This window comes from Agelaius tricolor, unplaced genomic scaffold (genome assembly GCF_023055355.1).
Source record: "Agelaius tricolor isolate 1412-34295 unplaced genomic scaffold, bAgeTri1.0.p SCAF_6, whole genome shotgun sequence".
Taxonomy (NCBI): domain Eukaryota; kingdom Metazoa; phylum Chordata; class Aves; order Passeriformes; family Icteridae; genus Agelaius; species Agelaius tricolor.
In genome coordinates, this window is record NW_027269266.1 from 42,252,098 (window position 1) to 42,278,527 (window position 26,430).

The 26,430-nt window shown below is 39.8% G+C and overlaps 1 protein-coding gene across 3 annotated transcripts; it reads right to left on the reverse strand.

The window, feature by feature from the left end:
* Positions 1–1,898: 1,898 nt before the first annotated feature.
* On the reverse strand, positions 1,899–25,157 carry TOPBP1 (DNA topoisomerase II binding protein 1). 3 transcript variants are annotated; one of them, XM_071429531.1, is made up of 28 exons: positions 25,131–25,157; positions 24,721–24,808; positions 23,998–24,132; positions 23,306–23,449; positions 22,594–22,775; positions 22,280–22,473; positions 21,337–21,516; positions 20,253–20,422; positions 19,530–19,693; positions 18,358–18,605; positions 17,750–18,069; positions 16,788–16,960; positions 15,550–15,761; positions 14,684–14,973; positions 13,778–13,951; positions 12,758–12,867; positions 11,617–11,740; positions 11,092–11,235; positions 10,513–10,609; positions 9,724–9,916; positions 8,690–8,916; positions 7,461–7,624; positions 5,790–5,904; positions 5,115–5,278; positions 4,075–4,215; positions 3,096–3,185; positions 2,483–2,644; positions 1,899–2,138 (listed from the first exon to the last, which is right to left on the reverse strand). In XM_071429531.1, the coding sequence occupies exons 2-28, from the start codon at positions 24,799–24,801 to the stop codon at positions 1,995–1,997; spliced, it is 4,542 nt and encodes a 1,513-aa protein (XP_071285632.1). In that variant the 5' UTR covers positions 24,802–24,808; positions 25,131–25,157; the 3' UTR covers positions 1,899–1,994. The 3 variants fall into 3 exon arrangements, 2 of the variants coding, with proteins under 2 accessions (XP_071285632.1, XP_071285633.1); XM_071429532.1 differs by lacking the exon at positions 25,131–25,157 and having other exon boundaries at positions 4,075–4,211; positions 5,111–5,278; positions 24,721–25,074; XR_011679576.1 differs by lacking the exons at positions 1,899–2,138; positions 25,131–25,157 and adding an exon at positions 2,794–2,964 and having other exon boundaries at positions 2,512–2,644; positions 24,721–25,074.
* Positions 25,158–26,430: the final 1,273 nt, after the last annotated feature.

Below are 26,430 nucleotides of genomic sequence, written 5' to 3' on the forward strand. Positions count from 1 at the left end.
CTGGCTGGAACAGCTACTTTCTGCTTCTGTTCCCCCAGCCCTCCCTCACTGTCCTGCCTCAGCCCTGGCTTTAAACCACTGTCCACAAGGGCAGAGAACACTGGAGAACATGTAGCACTCAGATCCCAGGTTACTTGTTTCACTGTGAGTGGGTATGTGCCTGATTTTAGCTGCTCCCCCTTCTGCCCTGCCCCAGGATTCACAACAACTGCAGGAACTGTGTGGCTCCAAGACTTCTTTTAATGCTCAAGTTAAGTGGGTCAGGGAATGGGTTTTTATCTATAAAGTGACAATACCAACATTACCCTTCCACAGCAGCTTCTGGGGACTGGGAAGAAAAAGTCACAGGAACCTTAGGTCTTGCCTGGTAATACTTGCACCTATTTCAAATGCCTGCAACGTAAAGCAGCACTTCAGAGGTAGAACAGTGAAATACACAGTTAATTCAAAGTCAAAGTTAATTCAAAATGTGATGTAAAGCACTAACAGTGGCATTATTTTCAGTACATGGACTTGGAACAAGTTGAAGATGTTTGATGTCCACAAATACCAAAAAGCATCAAGCTGTTATAAAAAAAAAAAAAACAACCAAAAGCAGGTGTTAAGGCTGTAGTCACTGCAGCTCAACATAGCAGTCTTGTCACAGCCAAGACCCCAGTGACAGGGCACAGATTTCACTTCTTTAAAATAATCAAATCCCTCACATTCATTCTCAGTCCTTTCTGACAATTCCTTCAGGTCATGCTGACAGCAGGTTGCAGAGCTCACTAACAAAAGATCTGCTGCAATAAAGCAGGAAATCAGAAGCACAAAGTACAACCATGCACATGAAGACAAGCTGCTTTCCTGTTCTCTCTCACCTAGAGACCCCACAGCTCAGGTGCCTTATCCCTTTCCCAAGCAGCAAAAGGTTTGTTCTGCCCAGCCCAGAGTGCCTCTCCAGGTTGCACAGGGCTTTTAAATGCTTGTGGCTCAGTCTCGGATCTGCAACAAATACCGATGTAAACCCTTTCTAGAAAACAGTATTCAGCAGCTAGAAAATAAACATAAACTACAGCCTTGCCTTCAAAACGAAAAAGAGGTAAATTAAATAGGCTTCAGTGTTACATGTATTCTTCCCTGTGCAACTGGATGCCCTGCTTTTCCATTCAAAGCCTGCAGTAATTCCAGCTGCTTAAATAAAGCTCTTCAGGTTCCATGAGAACACTTTTGCCTAGACTAACACAGTGCACTCACATACATGAAGCTCTGTAAATATAGATCCAGACCCACTGTTACTGAAAAGGTCAAAGACTTTGTCAAATATTCTGGCTGTCTGACCAAGAACATTTCCAGCTGCCAGAAACTGAAGTCTTTGACTGGCTCTGGTTCCTGTCACAGATTCAAATAGGAAACATGGTCAAGACAAACTTCACCACTTGGGTAACAGAATTGTTTCTACAGTTGCTGAGCAGATTCATTAGCACTCAGGATGGCAGCAACAGCACCTGTAATCTATAGAAATAATTTACTATGCTCTCTATTAGTACAAAAAATTTACAAGCCAGTTCTTTTTGTTTGATTTGCCCCTTCCCTTCCAATAGAAAATACCAAAAGATGAAAAAATAATGTAAAAATCTAAGTCTATTACTATATGGGAAATGCAATGGAATTTTCATCAATTGGTATTTTTCCCCACAACACACAGATAAAAGATGTGATAAGCATTTTACAAATTATTTCTGAACTATTATTATACAACTGGGTCTACAAACAAAATCACTAGTCCAGTGATGGGATAGTTGGGAAAAGGTAAAGTATGTTTGGATGAATTCTTGCCATAGTTTTAGATGCTACTGGTTACCAAAGCAATCTTTCCTATAAGCATAACTGCAAATTTATTTTAATCTCAGGACAAATTAAAAGTGAAACTCAAAGCTTTTAATTTTTTGGGCAAGAATGAAAAAATATAAATATGAATTTTAAAATGTACAAATTAAGATCAGAGAATATGCTTAGTGTATTCTGGATCGCTTGACTCTGCTCATTTCTGCCAGTGCTTTTCTTTTCTGGGATGATCCAATTCCAAGATCTGAGTTATTCTGAAGGTAAGACTCAGCTTCTGGCAAGCAGTAAGACTCCATAGGGGGAGGTGGATCCTTCAGTAAAGAAAGAAAAAAAGAATGGGTCAGCTCAAGACGAGCAGCTTCTGAGATAACAGAAACAGCTCATGGGTTGTCTAAAACTGAAACAACAAAACAAATATGACACACCTACATTTTAAACACGTTTTGCGAGCAGCTCACTACCCTGCAAGAGATCCCACTGCCAGCACCAGAACAAGTCATGTTAGAGCATAAATTTGAGGCCACAGATCAAAGCCCTCAGCACAGGTACTTTATGGCAACAGTTTCTGGCAAAGGAGGCCAGTGACTGGTAGAGCAGCCATCCCCTGCAGGGGGCTGGGGCAGTGTGGAAGGTAGGGAGCCCTGGCTGTGCCCACCTGGATGAGGTAGTCAGCGATGTACTCAGGTTTGAGGCAGTTCACTCCCTGGGCTGCTGCCTCTGCCACATCCACCCTGGAGTCATCTGGCTTCAGCTTACTGAAGTCAGCAAAGAGGTGAGTTGCTTCTTTAAAGAGAGATGCAGAATGGCCAGAGAACACCTACAGACAAAACACGAGCCACAAAAGTTTAGTTGTGTTTCTTCCCCAAGACAAATGCAGTTCATAACCTTTAATTTCACTCATCAAACTAAGAGAAACCAGTGGGAAATCAAATACCATTCACAGCTGCATTCTGTACCATCACATACCTGTCCAAAAGGGTGATCCTTCCCATCAGAGCAGGGGACAGAAATTCTATCCTCAATTCCCACCAGGAGTACTGACTTGTGTAACCTCAGACAAGCTGCTCTGCCTGACCACTTGCAAAGTGAAGATGACAAAGCTTTTTCCTCCCACCCTTTGACCATGTCTCAGCTACCCTGTGTAAGCAATTTTGTTCATTAAGATGTTTTACTCACATGAAAAATGCCCAGCACAGAGTTAAACAGAAAGAAAAAAATAATTAAACAACATATATGTATTTCATTGTTTTTTTCAATTAACTACGTACTTTTGCTCCTCCTGACTGAAGAAGGCGCCTGAATCCTGCTTCCTTGGTTTGGTCAACATTCAGGATCACTTTCCAACCACTGAAAGCTCCCTAGATAAATCACAATTCAGTCAAAAGTATGCCAGTACTGAAAAAATACAAAGATTTAATGGGTCTTCAGATGAAGACTTGCAATTACCCAGTTTTGCCTTTAAGTATGCATGCCAGAAAAAAAATCCACAGAACATACAGCTACCACTACCAGCCCCCTCTAAGGGAAGACCCTTGCAGAGACTGCTTTCCAAAACACCAGACAGCGTGAAAAATGTATCTTAAAAAACCACCAGTTACTTGGAAACATCTTCCCCAGTTCCCCCAGCACACTTGGTTACAGTAACAGCACAGAGGGCCAACTGGTTGCCTCCTAGGAACACTCAGTGTGGTTTCCACATAGGCAAAGGGTGTGGGGGATTTGTTACAAGCATTCCTTTTAAAAAGATTACTGTAACACACACACCAGATTTTTCCCGACATAATTGAAACATAATCTTTCAATGAAACCTCAACTGCAGTGCCTGATTTGAGAGGAGTTGAAAGGCTTTGGGGAGTTCAAGTCTCACTTCCAAAAATCTCACTGAAAGACTATGAAAGCAGTAACCAGTTTTGGTTTCCTAGCAGAGCTGAGTTAGGTTAGCTCTCCAGTCAGAGCTCTGAAGAATAAACATCATCTTCCTGGCTGAGGGACATTTAATTACATAAGTAGCCACATTCCAGCCTTGCAAAACATGAACAGTGGTTCAGAGGAGACTAAGACTTTTAATATACCATCACAGAAACTTTTTTAAAAAACAAAATTACTTAACTAGAATATATCAAGTCAAAACATTTTGTTCTTAATAACAAGACAGAACCTTCCCCTGACAGTGAGGTTTTTAGTTTCTTGATGACAATCCCTGTCCATCTACATTGTACAGCTCACATTATAGGATTATCTATATACCTCAACAACACCCGTTTCTTGCTTCCCTTTATGAATTTTTTTCCTCCACCTCATGGCTGCCAGTGCTAGTTTCTTCTGGTTTACATTGATTCCAGACAAAACATTAAGTATGGAGTTACTTCCCCACTCATAGTCTTCTTCCTGAAACAATCATAAGCTTGAATTACAAAGCAGTCCTTTACAAAGCCAACTTTACCAGCAGAAAAATAGATTTTAATAACCCAGACCAAATAGAAAATAAAAAAACATGAAACAAATCCCATCTCACTCTAGCTATATATATGGATTTTATCTAGCCAAAACAGTTCTAGGTAGAATTTGAGATATGGCTCTGAATTGCACAGGTTTATCTAAATTAACTCATGTTTTCTGTGACATCAAGTCTTGCACACAACCTGATTCCTCTTGCAGTTACATCTACAATAGACTTCAACAGCAGGACAAAGCATCTCACTACAGTGGATACCACTGATTATATTTCTGCAGTATCTTCCAAAACAATTAAAGTTAGTTTTAATACATAAGGATATGAGGCAGCTTATAGCATTACTTTAAAGTTAGCCTGATCAATGTAAAAGAACTGTCTGACCCAGGAGAAGTGCAAAATTAACAGTTAGGAAGGCATCAGAAGAGGTAGAGTTCAAAAATATTTACGTACATGGTTGTAAAATGAAATAATTTAAAAATAATATATGTTCATTTATTGAAAGAATCGAGATTTTATTCCTGGTTTAACAAGAGCCATGTAAATTTAGCTGATAACAGTGAGAATTTACCAAAAGATATTCGAAGACTCAATTTTAAGAAACATAAAAAGCTTAGGTATTTCATTTATCTTATATTAGCAGTTTGGTGCAGGGCTAGGTTTCAGACAAAGGTGGCCAAAAACCTCTCAGATTTTGGATTCTCTAAAACTCCCACGGCTTGGGCACCCTAAATTAGCAATTGGTTTTGTGAAGTTGTCTTTCCCTAGTAGTGCAAAACAAGAATAAATGCAAAAAGGTAAAACACACTCATGACCTAGTGCTAGGGTGACGTGCCTGAACAAAGCAGCCAGCTCCTCTGCACGCCTCCAGGTAGGAGCGGTGAAGCACCCACTTTCCAGCTGCCATCGAGGCCAAGAACTTCTCATTCCGAAGAGGATGTCCCACAACAATGTGTGTGCAGCTCGGATCAAAGTACTGCTTCTCAAGTACTATTCCACCTTGAATTGAGGAATGAATTGCATTCAAATTATTTAAGGATCATGCTGCACACAGAAAGGATCAACTCTAAGTGAGAATTATTTGAATTCAGACAAAACTCAGCTCAAATCTACATGGAGAGTATTGTCATTGAATTGACATGGGCAGAAGCTGCTAGGGAGGGAGAAGCAGCCAGGAAAGAGTGGCTCTGTAAAATGCAACAGACAGGAATGAGAGACCAGAAGAGAGCCCATCCTCGGCACTCCCAACAGTAAAGAATGAGGCTGTTGTAAAAACAGCTAAAAGAAAACTGGCAGAAGACAAAACCATTGCTGTTTTATGGCAAAGCTGATCACTCACATAATAATAACACTATATTCAAAGAATTGCTCACAAGCACAGAAAGCCATAAATTTGAGACCTCAAATCTGATGAGTCACTAACAGAAGCCCTTTCTTCTCCCAACAAGCCACAGCTGAGCAGACACATACAGATACATACTATTCTTTGCATTTCACAAATATCTGGTACCTAATTTCTCAATCAGATGGCAGTAATCAATTCTTTCTTGAGGATTAAGAGAAGACAGCTGAAATTTACGGAATTTTTCTGTTTCTTCATCAGCCTTCTCATCTTCAGTAACAACCTAGAAATATGGTAACAGATTTTGAAAATATGACAGAACGATTAGGTTGACAGCTGACTAGTTCTCTGCCAAATATGCTAGGTTATTTATATATTAAGTTTTCTTTTAGCTGGGAAAAGCAGAACCAAACCTGTCAGCCACTTGACAAAAAGCTTGGATTTTATCATATTATCCTTATGCTCTTGCTTGAACATCCTCTTGGTTCCCCCTTTCTTCAGGGCACAGCTGAACTAATCTGTCATAACAACTAATCCTTCATTCACATCCATGGAAGCCAGGTTGAACACATGAAGAAATCAGCACTGATTTATCACACTGCCTCATTCATTCACTTTCAGTCAGGTCAGAATACTATACTTTTTGAGGGCCTTTCCACTAAGATGGCACGCTATGCCTCTGAAGACACACAAATGCTGAAACTTTGAGCATCAAGTGACACTGCAGGTGAGACTATAAGCTCATTTTCCTTTCCCTCTCCAAGTTCAAAATAAAATAGAATTTTAAACCAGTTTGTCTGGTTAGCTGTCTTTCTCTGCCCAGACACACGTAGAGTGGTTCTGGGGCGGCCCACGCTTCAAAGGATGAGTCTGTACTCTTCAGTTTTTCAGTCTTCAGATTGTTTATTATTTTTTATCTACAGAATTTTCTTTCTGCCCAACAGAGGTCTGACCTTCAAGGCAGCTAAGGGCACTCTGACTACCCACGGGGCAGTCGTGTCTTTTTATACTAAAAACTACGTATATCATATTTACCTTTATTTTCTAATACCTTTCACCTATATTAGCAAGTGCACCTTCACCATGGACCAATCTTCAAGTGCCAACATCACCACAGAAAATGGAAGACAAGAAGAAAGAAGAAGGACGAGACATGCTCTGATCCTTCCATCTCGTTTCTATAACCCCCCTGTACTAGAAACTTTAAAATTTATATTTCACCCTGTAAATATATCTTTCTTGCACCATTCACTCCCAAGTGACTCTCACGTCCTCAAACAGGTGTCACATCCTTAGAAGGATTGAAATCAAGCTACTAGATGCTCCTGGCAACATTCCAGGATTTCCAAGCCCCCCAAGGGTTTTCTCGGTAACTCTGGACATCCAGAGTGATGTGCTGAGTTCCCACACAGGTTTTGGCAGAAAAATAATTTCCCATTTGTATCTAAACATAAAATTCCAGATATTACCAAAGAAACGAAGGCCTAAATTTTTTTCTGTCATCCTAATATAGCTGGAGGAGTTCCAAGTAGTACACATAGTAATTCTTCACTCCAAAGCCTGCCTTAGCATCCCAGCACTAACTAATGGGACAAAAAGCTTCATTTGTCTAAACAAACAAGCTTCATTTTTTTGAATATTATTTGTTAAAAATCTCAAAGGAAGGGGGAGTAATGAAAATAATAGAAAAAAGAGAATAGGACTGTACAAAAGTAATCCACCTCAAGATTCTAACTCCAGATCTGCACATTTTATATTTATCATTAAATTCAAAATTTCTTTAAGTATAACTGCATCTCTCAGAACACATCATCATAAGTATTTTTCCATTTGACAAACCTTTTCTTTGGGCTCTGGTGCCACAGGAGGGTTAGCCAAGGGGAAAGCAATGCTGGGTGCCTGTGGAGTAGGGATCAAGTTATCCTTAACTGGCGTTTCGGGATCTCTACACATGTGATTGAAAGGCTGAAGAATCCCATCTCCATGCCCAGCCTCAGGAACAGCTGTGAAAGTAAAGTGGTGTTGCATGACTTGCCTTTGGAAGAATAAAATTATGTATAAAGTAAAAGATATAACAAAAATTAAAAACCCCCACAATTGCTGCTACAGCATGTACAGTTATATTTCACCTGCCTTTCATAAAGATGCTTTTCCTTATACCACAAACCACCAACAGCAATATTGCAATCATGTTCCTGAATGCCTTGCAAACACCTGAAAACCTCAAATGATCTGATTTCTTTGGCTAAACTGCACTGATTTGGTTGAACCAAAAATCAGTTGAATGGAATTATCTAATTTTCTTCAACCTCCTCTAGGACAAGGTCAGTTTTCAGGAAGACTGCTGCCACAGAAACTCTGCAAGTAGACTGAGGAAAGGAGTTGGTGGCAGCAGGGAGAGAGAAATAAAGGATTCTCCTATCACAGAACAGAAAGCAAGCAAAACAGATGAAAAAACATCTGGTTTTGGCAGAAAAGGTATGTTGCTTCCTTAATCCTAGCAACAGACTTCAGACTTCAAGAACAAGGAACATAAATAAAGTATCTTTACCAAATCCTGACCCAAGCATGTCCATCAGTAACTTGACACATCTTGGTTTTTTGGGTCCCTGAATTCAACTTGTACCCCAATTTTTCACCTATAAATATTTCCACTACAATGGAAATGATTTTGCTCATGGTATTCCCATTAGAATGCCACTCTACTTACCTGTGGGGTTACCTGGAAGCCAGCTGTGGTTCAAAAAAACAAAGAAATCAAAAGAACTTGGAAAATTTTATCAAGTCTTTCAAGCTGTTGGCATTTCTCTGGAGCCACAGCAGTCTATTTTTAGATAAGCACTGCCTTGGTGTTTGACCACAAATGAATGGGAAAGCTTCTCTTTAAAAACAGCAACACATAATGGAGCTCAATAATGTGAAATTGTATTTTTGGCCTTTGAGAAATGCCAACCATGCTCACTCACTTTTTTTTAAGTAGAACTCAAGTACTACTTTGTATTTTAGAAGTCCCAAAGACCAAATGGATGCTATTGCACCAAACAGGGATATTGCATTTGTAACTTTACCTATACCAGCCATCTCCGCATCAGGTACAGATCCTTTGAGGGCAGACTCATCCGCGTTTTTATTGGTGTTACTCTGACCTTGCTCAAGGTACTGAGAGGGACTATTAGGCCACTGAAGGTTGCTGACAAGTCTTGCTCTCTCTTCCCTTGCAGTAGGATCATCCCAAATGATCTGCTCGCTCTGGGATGGCTCTGTATTTAGATCTGCCAGTGCCTGGCGGGACTGCCTAAGGGAAAAACCGAGACACCTTACAGACTCATTTTACAGAAGAATTCCACTCTAGAAGGCAATGTGTTAATGATCACATCAACTGCAGAACTCAGGTGACCTCATTATTAGAAATTATGGCTGGCAAAGGGGAAAATTTCACTATAGAAGCTATTCTAGTACCTTGGCTTTATGAACCTAAGTGTCAGCATGGCTGAAAACAGGCACCCAAAATACCAGTAGAAATTTTTTATTATGTGCATATCAATAAGTTATTATAAAATCAGCGTACCTTACTCTTTATTAAGCCTATTTATTTGCAAATAGGCACCAAGCTAAATGAATTATTTTGCAAGGGTTCCATTACTGTCTTATTGAACATCAGTATTGATGGAGTTCAAATCCTATTCTCCATTTGGAGAGAAAAGAAAAATAAAATAGAAGAAACATTCACAGAGGTGCTCTGCAGTAAAGCCTACTTCTTTATGACTTATTTAAGCATTCATACGCACTTTCTTCAAAAGCTGTAAGAACACTAAGGAATCTGAGCAGATGGAAAATAAGCCAGTTCAAAACCAGAACATTGAAACCAATCATACTAGTCTGGTTTTTATAAAAAAAAAAAGATACCCACTATGGATTAAGACAATATTCTGACTTTACCTAGCACATCCAGTTAAAGATTCTGAATTGCAGGAGAAGCAACTCAAGCACATCAGTAGAAACAGACAATACATTTGAAAACCCTGGAGACCTATTCAAATTTCAATGGATGTCTAAAGACATGGAAGGACAAAACAAGATACATTTAAATACAAATCCATACCTTAGAGCTTCCAAGACCCTACTGCGGCCATTTCGCACAGACCGTGCACTATCGGGAGTGGCTGGAGAGCCATCAAAGCTGCTCCTTGAAAGGGATCCTCTTTGCCCTTGTGGTTTCACTAGTGATGTGGCAGACATGAGCTCCTGCAGCTGCCTCTGGAAGTTCTCCCTCATTTCTAGTGCTTGGGTTAAAACTTAAGAGAAGAAACGAAACTCATACTATCACAACTCTTATACTGAAACAAGTGAAAAGTATACAACTGCTCACTGTTTCAGTGAAAACTGAAATTCCAATCAACCTCCCTCCTCCACCAGGACTATACATTAAAAAGAGGAAAAGTACTTGGGCAAGAATATCAAGGAAAACTATATATGCCCTAAGTCACCCATTCTTAGACACAAGGAGAAATCTCCATTTGGCTCAGTTCTGAATCGCCTCTCGCACTTTAGCTTAGATCCATAATAACACATTTAATTATATAATATATACTCCAAACCAAAAATCTGTTACATTAAGGATGAACTTCAGTGTTTTAAAAACAAAGATATGGCAATTAGGTATCTTCCAATGACTAATCATGATTTTCTTGTGGGCTGTCAAGATCTTTAAAAGAGAGAGAAAAACCCTTTGCTGGCATTCAGCAGCAATAAAAGTTAGCTGTACTTGACCAGTATATTAATATGCTACCTGAAGTTTCCAGATCTTAGCATTCAGCACCTGGAACTGCAAAGGCTCATATTGATAGTTTGATAGTCCATAAATATTCTGAAAATATCAATTTACATTTACCTCCTTTGGATTCACTTGCTACAATTTGTTCTTCCCCTACAGTGACTGTTTCCTTTATTTGGTCAGTAGTTACATCATCTTCATCCTCTGGAATAATCTAAACCAATGAAGACAAGCAGATTTCTCAAACACCATTTTTTTTTCCTTTTTAACCATGTATGACACTTGTAAAATTCTGAAGATCATTATCCTTGCCTTAGAGTAAATCTAAGCTTTCTGCTACTGCAATGACAGTAGAACAATGAACAGTAGCATGGATGACAACTCCAATTCTGCAATCTTAATGTCTACCAAAGCAAGTTCACACCTTGGATCTCATTAACTAAAAGAAAAGATATCTATCTTTTCAAATCTGGAAAGCAAATGCTGAAATGCCTGAGTTTTTCTCCATCACCCTAGAAGATGAATATTACAAATGCAGAAAAACCTTACAGAACATCTGCAATAGCTACTATTAAACAACTAGCTAAACCTGATTCAGGGCATTGCTGAATTAGTATCAATGTTTTTATTACTATGTTAATATAACTATTAACTGGATTCAAATCATGGCACACACATTGCTATCACACATCATACCTCATTTTCCTCTGCTGGTTTTCCAGTTGAAAGAAAGGAGGAGGAGAGCCTGATGTCTTGCGCTGCACTGATGTCCAGGCTCATTTTGGGATTGTAAGTGTGAGGAAATAGAGATTCAGGAAGCCATTTACATTCTCGGGCACTCTGTAATAACACCAGTTAATGAGAGAAAGATGAGGAACTGACTGACATAAAAGAAACTTCACACCTAAACATAAGAAAAGTACAATAAAAACACTGTGAAAAGAAGTACTTCACACAAGGGGAAAAACATGGTTGACATTCTGGGAAAAATATAGCAGAAGTGTTCAGTGGGAGAGAATTTATTTTCTCCTTATGGAGAAGAGTGTAAATGTACATCAGTGAAAAGAGATCACTCAATTTATTAATTCAAAGCAGGATGCAAAACATCAGTCCTTATACATGTTTAGAATAAATGCATACAGAAAACCCACGGCCATATTTTGGAGGTTTTAAGCCTCCATTTAATTTTACTTGTAAAGGGGAACAAAATAAGCTTCATACCTCTAAAAGCCAATGTTCTGAAACAATATGTATACCCCGTTCTTTAACAGATTTGTACTCCTTATTGTTATCATTCTGTCCGCCCTTATAGATGAAGTGTGTTACTGTTTCATCAAAGCACCATCTGGAAAAGAGAACAAAATACAACTTGAAGATGGAATTTCTATCAAAAAGTATCATAAATCCAGCTCAAAAATTGTTGTTTTGTTCAAGTTAAAGTAATTTTGCCTATTTTGTTATGCCTCAATAAATAATGAGCCCACTTTCTTTGACAGAAAAGACAGCATTCAGTTTCATGATAGCACAACTTCAATGTGTTTTGAAAGCATTCCTGAAGAAAACTAAATGGGATAAACATATGGAACGAGGTTTTGCTACATGTTTTGTTTTTAGTTAAGTAGAACTTGAAAACAGTTTCTGAAAAGAATGTGTGATCCAGGACAAGAGCTTTTTCTTTTGTTGTCATATTGAACTGCAAGTGAAATACTGATCCTTGAAGCTCAAAATAAACAAAAATGAGGACTGTTAATTTTTAAACTGATAAAAACAAGTATTTTCTATCTATCCAAGTACCTTCAGCATTTCTAAGGCACTACCAAACATAAGGCTAACCTCCTTCACACCATGAATAAAAGTCAGTAGCAAAACACATTTAGTGAAAGCAGAATTGTGTCTTAAATCAAAAATGTTAGTTTGTACTTTCTCTTTATGATAACCTATTTTTCCTAAGCTTTTCTAAGAACACTGACTTAGCCATGCTTACAATAAAGAAAATAACTTGTTTTGAGCCAGGAGACATACACAAATTCACATTAGATTCAAAATGTAAAATATAAAGCAAATGTTAAACCATCCAAAAGCAAAATTTCTTCAAACCCAAGGAGAAAAAAAAATCTGCAATTCAAGAAGACTTCTTGACAAACAGTCTTTCTGAGATGGATTTACAAAGAACATGGGGACTGGGGATGTGGCAGGGAAAAATGGCTTTATTTCACACTACAAGTGGATGACTTGTAATGGTGTTTAGGATGGTGAAATCTAATGTTTAGCTGTACCAAAAGGCATAATAAGACGCAAAGACTCAAAGTTATTAGAATTCACATCAGTGCAAAAGCTCAGAAGCCACTGTATTGGCTGGTACCTGTAGTCTGCTCCAAGAGAAGCTGCTACTGCATTCAGCTCCCTTTGCCTTTTATTAAGTTTTCTACTAATATATATAACAGCACCAGCTAGAGGCTTGGGCTCTTCTTCCTGGTCAAGCAGCAGGGATAAAAACAGGAGAGTCATGATTAGAAGGCTTCTGTATCAATAATAAAGATAGTGTAATATTTAGTGAAGTGCATGGTAAAATATACAGTGACAACAAAAGTAAGAGAGACACACTTCCTCTATTTTTGATGGTCCCCTACCCATGCTCAAAACCCAGCATTATTAACATACCATGCACTAAGAAGGCCAAGACAAAGTTTCAGCCAGTCTCCCTAGAACATGCTCTACTCCTTTCATCACTGAACACTGAAATTAAGGAATTCTGAAACCTGATGCTACTGAATTATTGCACTGTAGAGGAGTGAGAGAAGTAAGACTAAGGAGCTACAAAACAAGAAGTAGCAGCCTTCCCTTTCCAGAGGTCATTTGCTTTCTCACCCCTCCAAAAGTAAACAGTGCACTAACATGGCACTCAACACATAAATCCTCCCTTTCCTCCTATATCTTTTTGTTTTCTCTCACTTTTCTTCTCCTATTAAGGACAGAGAAAGGCAGGAAAAGAAGACACATGCATCAATAAAGAACTCCAAACTTTAGTCCAAGACAAAATATCTAACCCTGTTTAGCTGGAACCTGATAATTTCTCAAGTGTTGTATCTTATTCCAATACTACGGAGTCTAAACTGGCACATATTTATATGCCATATTACTTAGCCACTGCTTAATATTCGAGACAGTAATGCAGATAGTAGAAAAAGGTTTTAAAATTCTTTGCCTTCCATAAGGAAATTCCTCTATCTTACATTCCTTTAACTGTCATTGAAGAACAAATAATCATATGAATTTATCACAAATAACAATTCACAAATTCCTTTGTAACTTAAATCATAAAACATAAAGCTTTTTCTTATTTAAACCTATGCTCCAGTTACTAAACCCCCGAATTTCCTACCACTTCTGGCTGTGCAGCAGCCAACTGAGGGCTGGCAGTAAGAGCTGCTGCATGAGTTGTGCTGCTTGCCAGTGCCAGTTTCAAGTTTCTGCCAATGACTTCGGAGAGAGGTGTGCTCAGTTTCCTGTTTCTTTGTTCAGGACCTCTAGGAGTTCCCAGAGCTTCCAGAGCATCCTACCAAAAAAAAAGAAGAAACTGACTGCCTTTAATGAACACCTTACAAAATTCTAACTCAAGTGCAAGTTTTACAAATACAGTAGGACTTCATACTCCTAAACCAGGACAGTAAACTACAGTTACCAAGAGCAACTGTAGAACCACTGCATAAAAGCTGTACAAGGCAAACCCAATCTTAGAGCCTGCAGAAGCAAAACAAGGAGACAACAGTTTATTAATCTCTCTGTTCACTGTGATCACTGAATACTGCCCTCAATGGAAAAGCCAGTGACCAAACCCAGGTATTCCTAACCCCAACCAACTACTTTAATGTACTTGCACCTTGCTCTAAAGCTATTACATTAAAACATACTATCAAAGTAGCATTTTATCAGAAAATGCAAACACTTGTTTACAAATATGTGGAGCAATTCCAAGGTGTCTTGTCACATTTATCAGTCTCTAGACTGGATACTGTCTGAGGTGTAGGACACACAAGCATATGGTGCAATAAGCACAAAGAGCTTTGCTAAGGACTTTACAACACTTACTATTCAATAAATTTAGTCCACAGGACATTAACTAAACTATATAAATAAACGAGCCAGTTTTCCTGGCTTTGTTCAAAAGGGAAAGTCTGTATGTGAACAGCACAAAAATGGGTAAAAGCACAGGTTTCTGTGCTGTTTAAAGATTATGCACATGTTAAATAGTATTGGCCACACAGACTAAAAAGCTTGCAAAAATCACCTTCACATCAAAAGAAGGCTTGAAGATCTTGTCTTCAGAAAGAAACTTCGACGGTGTGTCAAGACTTAAAGATGGTTCTTTCTGAAGTGGTCCCCCTTGTGCAACAGGAGTTGTTTTCCCAGTATGATGAGAGATTACAGCTTGGAAAGCTTTACTCTGAAACCTGTTGATATCAAGGGGGGTTACAGGTCCTTTTTTTCCAGCTTCAAGAATATGAATAGGCTGTTCCAAATCAGGAGATTTAACAGTCGCTGGTGTCTTGATAAGCTGAGTAATGAAACTGTCCTTGTCTTTAAAATAAACAAAGAAAACATAAGTAAGTAAACTGGTTTTCCATTTGAACACAGACCCCACACAGTCTTATTTAACCAGCAACCATGAAGAACTCAAGAGAGGGGCATCAAATCATTGCAGACTAATAAGTCTGAAGTCCTAAGATGGATCTCTAATCAATTCTCATGTAAGCTACAGAGCAGCATACATGCTGAAAAGGACAAAGTTGAGACACAAGCTTGAATCCCAACTGACTGATAACCACAAGAGCCCACTGGCTCCACGAGATTTGCAGCAAACACACAATATAATTTCTGTAATCACTACTCAACAGCATGGTTGCATGTACAACCTGGTCTAATGGAAAGTGTCCCTGTCCATGGCAAGGGGTTGGGAATACATGATTTAATGTCCCTTCAAACTCAAACCAATCTACATATTTGTACGTTGTACTCAACCAATCTTTATATTTGGAAAAATATCCTTTAGCTCTAATACTTTGAAGGAAAGAAAATTTCATCACATCTGCCTTCTTTATCCTGAACAAACAGTACAGTGACACAATTATATCCCCTAACTTGCTAAGAACCAACCTTCAGCCTCTGCATTTTCAACCAAGAACTTGCTTTCATCTGCCCTCTTTCCTGTCCTTGCAGACTGCAAAAGCCAAGCTACAGTGACTGCTGGCAAATTCCACTTCTTTGCAGCTTCATACTTGGAGCCGTTCGGTTCTCTCACCACAAGATGGGTGCTGGCAAACATTCCTTTTTTCGCACTGGCTTTCCGCACAAAGAATTCTTGGACTCTACAATTAGGTTGATAAAACATTCATTTAGTTATAAACAGCATTAATCTAGGGCACATTTATACTCTTATAAATTGTATTCTCACAATAGAAGAAGAACCAAAAGAAGTAGATATTTAAGGCAACCCACTTGGCACTTTACAGCCTAACCTGCAGAGAGGAAAAAAAATCCACAAATACCCCCCAAATAACCCCCAAAACAACAAAAAAAATGTTACACAGTAATGTTTCACTTCTACCAGCATTGAAAACAGTATTTTCCATACTCCAGCAAGCCTCCAGCAATATCCCATTTTCAAATCCTATGCTGAGCCTAACATTCTTCAGCAAGATGAATGGAACAGGCTTGCTTCCCCTCCAGAGTCAATAAGCATTGCTTCCAAATAAACAAGTTTTCTTTATATTAGAGTTTTTCTCTTATCATCTATGATACAATCTTGCAAAAAGATGCCAGGATTGAGAACTCATCAGCAAAGAATTTAGTTCAAACAGGCTACAAACCAGATCAAATGATACTGTAAGCTATGCTATTTTGCCATGTCATGACTAAACATGCTTTTCTTAAAGTTTTTCAAAGATTTTTGTGAACTCTAAGCAAATAGAACACCATTTCTTAGGAGCTGGGATAGTGAATGGGGTTCACCATGCTTATGAGGCTGAGCCAGATAGTACTGAAGTGGTCCTTTCCTAGACAACCAAAGAGCAACTTGGAAGGCCACATCTGAAAACCTGACTTTCATTGATTGGTTCACGAGCAGAGTAAAAAGCTGCTAAGACTCAGTTACTGAAAAATAAGAGACTGAGCAAATTCTGGTAGAAATTAGACTGTGTGAGTACTGACCATAATTACTTAAAAGAGAGCAAAATTAAAGACCTATATAATGATGTCTCATTGCTTCAGCACCAGGTTTTGTAAATAGATGGAATTCAAAAGAGCTTTAACTCCAACATTTGTACAGAATAAATGAAAAGCATAATGACAGCACTTTGGGTCTTGAAAGAACAAGGAGAAACTGACAGAAGTACCTGGCTCCCAGCAGTTCTGCCAGATAAGCAAGGGAGTCTCTCTCTGCACCCGTGAACTGGCTAAAAGAAAGAACACAATCTTCCAGAGGGGTAGCTCCTTCCATTACCAGGACTGGTGTGAAAAGTGGATTGGATCGGAGATCTAAAAGGGCCTGCTGTTCCACGCACGTTATCTTCAAGAAGATGAAAGACATAAAATGTCAATCAAGCCAAATAGTAACAAAGCCAACAAGATTTCAGCAACTCTACAACAGCATTTCTGGACTCAACAATGAGCAACTGTGCTTCCATCATCACACCTGAGACAAATTATTTCCCATTGGATCAGACAAACTCTTTTTTAGACCATGTCTATTTTGGCAAGGTTGACATACTGAAGCATTATTCAGAACTTTTCAGTTATTAAAGTTCCAACTCTGCAGGTTCCCATAAAGCTGGAGGTTTCCAGTTCAGTACATGATCTGAGGGTCTGTATAGATTTACTTCACAGGAAGTTACCTAATACTGAAAGCTGCTAACAGCAAGTAGCCTATATCATGGGCCTGCTCTTGCCAAATATAGTTAGCATTGATTTTTCAGCTATAAAGACTTACTCTTCTGCCACAAATTAAAAAAAAAAACACCTATAAAAAGCATGAAACAAACAAAAATATCAAATCATTTTTAGTCAACTAGCTCCTTCTATAGTTCATTTAGACAGAATGCTGTCAGACCTCATATAAGCCTGGGTCATGACAATGCAGTCCTATTTAACAGTCATGTGGAAAATGAAGTGAAACAGATAAGACACCCTACAGATGCAGAGGCTTTAATGAAGGCTTTTGTTTAGCACATTTCAAATGAAATGAGGCTGCTATCTCAGTATCTTTATATTTAAGCCATTAATAACTGCATTCTGAGAAGACAAATTTCTAATAGAGATACCTGTTTATTTAGGAATTGAGGAAGTGAAACTCCCTTACCAGCCACGTATTTGTGACAATATCACCAACAGTTGCCTTCACAGTGCACCCTAATAAAGGTACCACAGCATAGTCTGCAATGGTTCTGCTTTGCAGTGGTAGAACTTCCCCAGCATTCTCCTTAATAATATCTGCAAGGCAGGACTCGTCCTCTTCACCAAAACCCAGAAGAAGAAATCTCTTCCTGAAAAATAAGCCTCCTTCAGCCAGTGCAGGAGACTCTGCCAAAGCCCCATTACAGACAGAAGGTTGATTCTCTCCTTGGGCAGTCGAGTTAGTAACATCACTGAAGGTTCTGGATGTCAGTTTTTCAACTTCATCTGAAAGATTAAAGAAAAATAAAAAAGAATCAAGCATAATAATTGTTTCACAAGAACATCAAAGACAATCTAAAACAGTTTCATGAAGAAACTACAGGACTGTGCTGTTTTCAGCCAGGTTTTACTCAAAAACTGTTTCATATAGGCCTATTTAAATTTGAATTTTGACATACAAAGTAGAAGTTAACATACTAGATGTAAATGAATTTTTAATAAGGAAATTCTGCAAGCTCAAATGCTAATTATGAGCAGTTAAATTTTCTACAGTATGCTGAGCCTAGAACATACCTAGTGCAGAATAGTTATCTGCATATTGAGAGAGGAAATCATCTTCAGCAGTTTTCTGGTGCTTTATAATGTTCACAGCATCTTTCTTCAAGAGACTGGTTTTTTTGGGAAAAACTGACTTCATTCCAGGTTGTTCTAAAATTGGATTCTCTAACAGCTGGTAGTTTAGAGGGATATAGTGCTCCACTGGACATAGACAACCTTTGCCAAATGATTCCAGCAACCACTTTGCTGTGACTATATGAGGCCTATAAAATAAAATGTTATAGAAACAAGTCACAGCAGGTTTCAGACTGAAAAAAACAGTATATACACACACAAAGTCTGTAACTAACACTAAGCAAGCTTTGGGCAATTTACAACCCTTAAAAGACTTTAATTCTTTCAGTCTGAGAACAGAGCATTTCATAATTATTTTCTATAACATAAATGATATCTGCCAGTGCTGCACAGCCAAGTTCTTCCCCTCAATGCACTAATACACATTAACACCTCTTTTCACCAATAAAAACACTTGCTTTTCTTCTCGCTTTTCTACCCATGGCTACCCAAGATACAGTACTGAAAAGCACATGTGGACATACTTACTACAACTAGCTGTAAGTCTTCTCATTTAAATCAAGAACTATTTAGTAGTTTTAAATCAATATGTGATTTCAAAGAATCGTACAATGGTTTGGAAGAAAACTTAAAGATCATTTAGTTCCAACACCCCTGCCATGAGCAGGGGACATCTTCAACTAGATTAGGTAGCTCCAACCTGGCCTTGGACACTCAAAGGGACGGGACACCACAGCTTCTCTGAGCAACCAGAGAAGCCTCACCACCCTCACAGTAAAAAATTTCTTTCTAATACCTAAATTAAACCTCCCCTCTTTCAGTTAAAGGCTATTCCCCTCTGTCCTGTCTCTTTATGTCCTGCCAAAAGTTCCTCTCCACCTCCCTTGCAGGCTCCCTTTAGGTCCTGGAAGACCACCACAATTAGGTCACCCCAAATCCTTCTCAAACAAATCCTCTCAGCCCATCTTCACAGTAGAGGTGCTCCATCCCTCTGACCATCTTGTTGGCTCTCCCCTGAACTCACTCCAACAGTTTGATGCCTTTTCTGTGCTGGGGACCCCAGAGGTGGAAAAGAGGTGTAACTAGACCTTAAGCAATATAGTTACCACAACCTGTGAGCCGTCTTGTCCAGAAAGTGTTTCAGCTCATCATTATTTTCCCCCACAATGACATGAGTAACATCTTCATTAAGTTGATTAAATCGAACGCCACCACCACAATTAATAAGCCTTCTCATCTTGTCCAACTTCCTGCCACTGAAGCCACAGAGATAGATCTACAAAGAGAACAGAGCAACAAATAAAGCCTTAAAAATGTAAAAAAAAAAAAAAACAAACCAAAAAAACCACCAAAACAAGAAAAAATAGAATTTTTTGGCATAATTTGTTTCAACTCCTGTAGAAGACAGAAAGTAGTGCTGCAGCTTCTAAGAAGCAGCAAAAAAAATTAAGCATTTATAAAGATTAATTTAGCTTTGCAAATTAATCTAGCAGAGTCAATGTTTACTAATAGAACAAACCCCTGAAATTGCATAAACAAAAAAAACCCCAAATAAACCCACACACTAATTCTAGAACCCATTCACTCTAATGTTTAAATACAGATACCTACGAATGTAAATTTCTATACTTCCACTACATTTTTAGTATAATTATAGTCACACACACAGATAGGTAGACACACACACACATACAAGCACACAGACACAAAATAAATCTGGTATTTGTTGCTGACCATGGAAACGATTTACTCAAGCAGAAAGTGCCAGTGCTTCAACATAGTTGCTTTTGCATTGTTAAAACTGAACATTTCAAAGTATACAACGTTAAACATACTCGACACCCATCTAACAAATCTTCAGCAGCTTGAAAAGAACTTATGTCCAGGTTTTCCAGCTCATCAGAAACAGGATCCAGTCTGCTGCTCATAGCTGAACTACATGCAGTTTCATTAACACCACTCAAATTGATATTGGAAATGTGGCTGACATCCGAAAAGGCATGATCTTTAAACAAAAATAAAATTAAAAAAGAAGGCATTAGATTTGGCTCAGCTCTCTCTGCTGCTTCACTAAAAAAAATACAGACTTGCCACTTATGATTTTGTGGTGCTATAAGGAAATGTAAAGTTTGAAAAATGAAAGATACTAGGTAAGTAAAACCTTTGCTAAACCAAGGAGTTTCTTAACACACAGATTGAGCATCATCTTACTAAGAAGAGTGCTGATACATCTTCTGTTTATTTCCTAAAGGATGGTACCCATGACACAGCGTCCAATGAGACTTGTTTTCAAAGCTGTTATTCCAATTTTGTGGACACCTAGTAGAAATACTTTTTAAAATTAAACAGGTGTCTCTTTATTGTAGAGAAATCAACTCTAATTTAAGAGGAGTCAGCATCGCATGGATGCACATTAAAGCTGGCGATATCTTTTAGGCTACCATGTGTGCTACAAAATACTTTTAACTGTCCTTCTGTTATTAGCATGGAATAAATAAAAGCAGATGTATAAAGAAAAATTAAATAGAATATGATTATTAAAAACTTATTTGTTCCCCCCCACCCCTAAGACTGTTGTAAGATTAAACTCATTATAAACACATGTTTTAAACTTAAATTTATGAGCAATTGTGCTTTTCTAGGACTTACAAATATACACCACTGGTTCTCAAACAGACAATCAAACACCTAATTCAAGTTTACTTTTTTAACAATCATTCACACATTTCAAGTCTGCCCATGTTGGACTATTCTGTGTACATAAAAGGAATCTGTTATATTTTAAGCTTAATCTGAATCTAGAACCCAAACTATCAAACCACTATTTACAAAAGCAAGCACTTATCTCAAAATAGTTCTTCATCCTTAATAGAAATGTTTCCTACATCATTGAAACACATTTTAAAATATCTTACTTACTAGGAGGCTTGCTGGTGTCATTTGTAGGTGTTGATGTACTGGGTGCATTACTCAGTTTTGATCCAGCCTCTATTTTATACATCGTCTCATCCTGACAGAAGCCTTTCTTGATGCTGTCAGAAAACCACTGCACAGACACACAGTGCACATTCCACTTTTTGGCACATTCATACTTCTGACCTTCCAGATGAAAACAAAATTTTAAAAAAGTCACAATCATTAAAAGACTAAAGCATCAATTATCAATTGCTGAAAGATGGCTGGACATTAGGAAAATTTAGAAATTCAAATAACTGATTTTAATGGACAAATTATGTTATACTAAACTGTTGATAAGCTGCTTGTGCTGTAATTAGAGTAGAAAAATCTCATGGATGGCTAACCCATGCTATGACAAGGCATTAAAGAAACAAAAAGGGGAAAACGGCTTTAAAGCTTTCAAGCACACAAAGAAAAGGGGGAAAAGTCCCAGCATATTTCACTATAAGCAAAGAGAGGGAAATCAAGGTATAAAAGAAAACCTTTCCTTTCTTCTCACAATAAAACTAAAATCCTTTCATCTTCCCAAGAGAAAGGAAAAGGAGCTTTCATTTTACCTTAGTAGGGAATTTGGAAGGCACAAAGAATAATCAGCTAAAAAACATCAGGCCGCAATCCAATTTCAATCACAGTACAAATTACGTCCTATCCTGCTCTCCCAAAAAATGTTTTTCTTTTCTTTATTCCCTCTAGGATTCTCCCTTTTCCTCTCTTTAAATGCCACCTATATCTCTTTAAAGCAAAGCAAAGGGGCCCTGTGTAACTCTTCCCATCAACAGTGATTCCCTAGAGAGAAGCAGTAAGAGCAACACTGAAGCAGAGGCAGTTCAAGCTCCTGTGCTTACACCCCTTCACACTATTTCAACTCCAGAAGTGAAAACAGCATTTATTCTGTCAGTTTCACCTTTTGGCTCTTGAACTATGAGGTGAGTGCATTCATTCATCTTGAGCTGCCCCGTGTACTGCCCACCGTGCTCAGCAGTGAGGCACTGCACTTCTTTCCTGTCGGAGCTGCTTAAGCCAGTGACACAAATCGTGCAGCCAAGGAACACAGGACAGGCATAGTCTTCCATGTTAACATCAGTGTACCTCATCATGCTACAGGAATGAAAGAGAAAAAGAAGTTATTTTGCAAGTAAAATCAGCTAGGAAAAGAAATTAGTCTGTACATAAGAATTATTATTACCCAAAACAAAATCAGTTTTGTTTTTTTCATACCCTTGCTGAGACTTATCCCACAATGTCTTAACCCAAGAGGGAAGCAAAATAGGTTTCTTCAGGGAAGCAGCTACCAAGTATTTTTTGCTGCCAACTTCTCCAGCTATAAGATGAGTCACTGACACGTTGAGATCTCTGTATACACATCCACCCATCATTTGCACATATTTATGAACTTCTTCCTGGATGGGAAAAAAAAATAGAGAAAATCATCACGAGAAAAAAGAACCTATATGACAATCATGTTCACCTTACACCAAGAACACGGATTTCAATTGTCCATTATTTCCCCTAAAAACTGTTCAAAAAATACTAACTAGATATATATGGAAGCCATAAAAATGCAACTGTAATCTCCATTTTATTTACACTTACAATAAGCTGAACATAATATATCTTAAATAAAAAATATATCTGAAATCTTAAATAAAAACATGGTAATTATGCTCTATGAGCAAAATTTTGCAGATGGTTGATGTTTTAGGCAGTACTAGAAAAAAGGTATATCAGAATAAAGTAAACGTATATAAACATATGTGAGGTGCATTAATATGTGAATAAACTACACATAGTCTACAAACTACAGAAGACTTGATGGATCTAGACACAGGCACAATAAGACACATGCTCTAACTGCTGCCTTACTAATGAACCATACAAAGCAAGTATCAATGATAACCGGCTGAACAACCCATCCTTGGGAAGGCCTTACCCTCACGTCCTTCTCCAGGCTGGTACAGGACACTGTGACATCGGCCATGGTCATGTTGTACACGGGATGCTCGGCTCTCGGGACACACCGCTGTGACTGCATGCAGTACAGAACTACCTGTGGTCCAACAATCCTACAGCCAAGCTGCAATAAAATAACAGGAAAAGCACAAAGAAAGTAAGCAGAGGGTACATTGGCATCAGGAAGGCTTTCTTTGTCCCTGAATTCTGAAGAAGGCAGGGCTCTTGGTCTGTCCCTCACCTTCTCCTCTAGCACCTCCAGGTAGCTGACAGGTTTGTTTTTACTTTCAGTTCTGGATTTTCTGTACAATCCTTGTAGATTTTCTGGCCTCAGTAAAAGCAGCTGATGCTATGGCTATGGCCAAAGAATTCCAGCTAGCCTATCTTTGTCCACTAGACAATTTCTTGCAGATCAAACCAAATCATGTTTATCAGGAGATAAATAGTGTAAGACCCAGCTCAGGGACTCCAGCAGAATCAGAACCGGCTATACCATTTACTTTTCCAAATGTCTGAAAATAATCATTATGCTTTGCTTCATGCTGTATCCTAAATACAGGATGAAGCTCGCACTGCTACACTCAGTGCAGGAGAGAACACGCAGGATCTAAGTATGGGCATGAGTGCTTCTAAAAAGGAAAGAATAGAACTCAAAGTTGCTGGGTGACATACCTTCTTGAGATGACTGAAACCCACGCCACTGAAAGGATCACAAATGTAAAGTGATTTATCATTTTCTTTTATACTGAGAACAGTTTTCTCTTCAAGGATCTGGAGATGTTCTTCTGACTGGAATTCTTTTATAGACTGCGGGTAAATGATGTGAACAACAACATTTATTTAATTAGTAAATAATCAATAAAGAAGCAATCCTGTGCAAACTACACAAGTGCACATCCTTGAAACAGCTCACAACAAAGCTACCATGCAAACAGGTATTGGCAGAAGAAAGGGCTAAAACATCTCACGGGTGTCCCCCTCATTCCCTTGAGTCTTCAGAATATTCTGACAAATATTTGGTACAGAGGCCTTCAGGACCTGATCCTGCCATACGGTGCCTTTGGCTCCCAACTAACCTCCCAAGGTGTAAAACAATGCACAGTCTCCTTCCAAAGTTTGTGCTTAGATGAGTGACCACAATCCAGGCCTTTCAGGATACATGTGCCTTCCCGACATGCCACGGGTTTTGAAATTGAAGCTATTTCATGAGGCTCTCCAACAAAACTGTTCTTGTTCAACAAGCTTTATTACACGCAAAGCACCCCTGCCATACAAAAAGCTTTATTTCCAGGTGTACACGCGTAACTTAGCTTATTGTATGGCACATGCAGCTAACTACGACACAGAAATCACATGCCAGTTACCAAGTTCACCCAGGTGACCAAACTCACTTACCTCGAGGGCTTTAGAAAAATACTCCGAGCTCCCGGGAGACTTTATGAACTTCACAAAAAACGGTTCCTTATTACTTCTCATCCTTCAACTAAGAAGCAAAACCCAGTGAGCGCCCTGACATTCCCGCCGCAGCCCGGAAGCCCTCTCGTCCCTGTCCCTGTCGGGCCACGGGCCCAGCACACGCCGCTCGGCACCGACTTCAAACGGGCACGGAGGGGCGGGGACTGGCCGGTCCCCAACCGAGAGACCCCTTCCCCACCTGGAGGCCCTTCCCCACCGGGAGGCCCGTTCCCCACGGGGCCCAGTGCCCTCACGGAGGGGTCCCTGCTGGGCACCGGGTGCTCGGCGCCCCCAACCCCCGACAAATCCAGACCCGGCCCCACCCCAGCCGCGCCGGCCCAGCCCCTCACCCGCGCGGGAAGGCGGCGATGCTGGCACTGCGCAGGCGCGGGGAGAGATCGGCATGGGGAGGCGGGGCGGGGTGGGGCTGAGGGGGCGGGGCCCCGGCGGATGTGGGCGGGGCGGGAGCGGGGGCTCCTCGTGGCTGCGCGCCCGCGCTCCGCCCGCAGGGGGCGCTGGGAGCGCGCGTAGGGGAGCAGACGGGGCGAGCGCCTCCCTGAGGGCGGGCGGGGCCGCAGGCGGAGAGGGGAGGGGAGCTTAGGGAATCACAGATGGATAACGCATTGGGAGAGTCTTGGAAGAGCATCTAGCCCCAGCCTCCCCTGCCATGGGCAGGGACACGTCCCACTGAATACCCTATACCCTATCCTGGCATTGAGCACTGCCAGGGATGGGGCATCCACAATCTCCTTGGGCAAGCTGTTCCTCACCACTGTCACAGGAAAAAAATTCTGACTAATATCTAACCTAAATTTCCCCTCTTTCAATTTGTGCCCTATATATATTACTCTTGGTCCTATCACTGCAGTTCCTGATTGTGAGTCCCTCTCTGGCTTCCCTGCAGGCCCCCTTCAGATACTTCATATTGGGTTTGCAAGGCCTGTTTTTTGGTAGCTGGGGTGGCTTCTCTGGACAGCCTCCAGAAGCTTCCTCCATGTCCGGCAGAGCCAACCCCTGGCAGATCCAAAGGTGGATTGGGGCAATTAGAAATGGCAATAATGCCTCTGTGGTAATATATTTTAGAAGAAAGAAAACCAAAAAGTTGTTGTGCACTGGTAATTGTGGCCAGAGAAGAGCGGAGTGAGTTGAGTTTTTCATCAACCATCACCCCCAAGTTTTTCTCCACAGGGCTTTTCTCAATCACTGCTGCACCCAACCTGGAGCTGTGTCTGCCATTGCTGTGACTCAGGTGTAGGACTTTGCACTTCACTTTCACTCTTGTAGATTGTAGCTTCCAAGCTGTCAGCAAGAATATCAAATGCTCTCCTTCCAGAGCAGGGTCTGGAATCCTGAACCACACTCTTGGCATCTGCCTGCATCATGACAGGGTGACCCTGCCTACTGGACCCTGCACCCAATGGACCTCCCTTCCACTCCTAGTGACCACAGTGGCTTGCTGCTATTTGCATAATACTGATAATGCCTGTAGTGGGCGGAGTCATTAGATTAGGAGATTTTCTTTGGAAAAGAGATCACAGCATCAATTAGGTTGGAAAAGACCTCTGAGATCGCCAAGTCCACCCCATGACCCAACACCACTCTGTCAACCAGACCATGGCACCGCACCGAGAGCCACATCCAGTCTCTCCT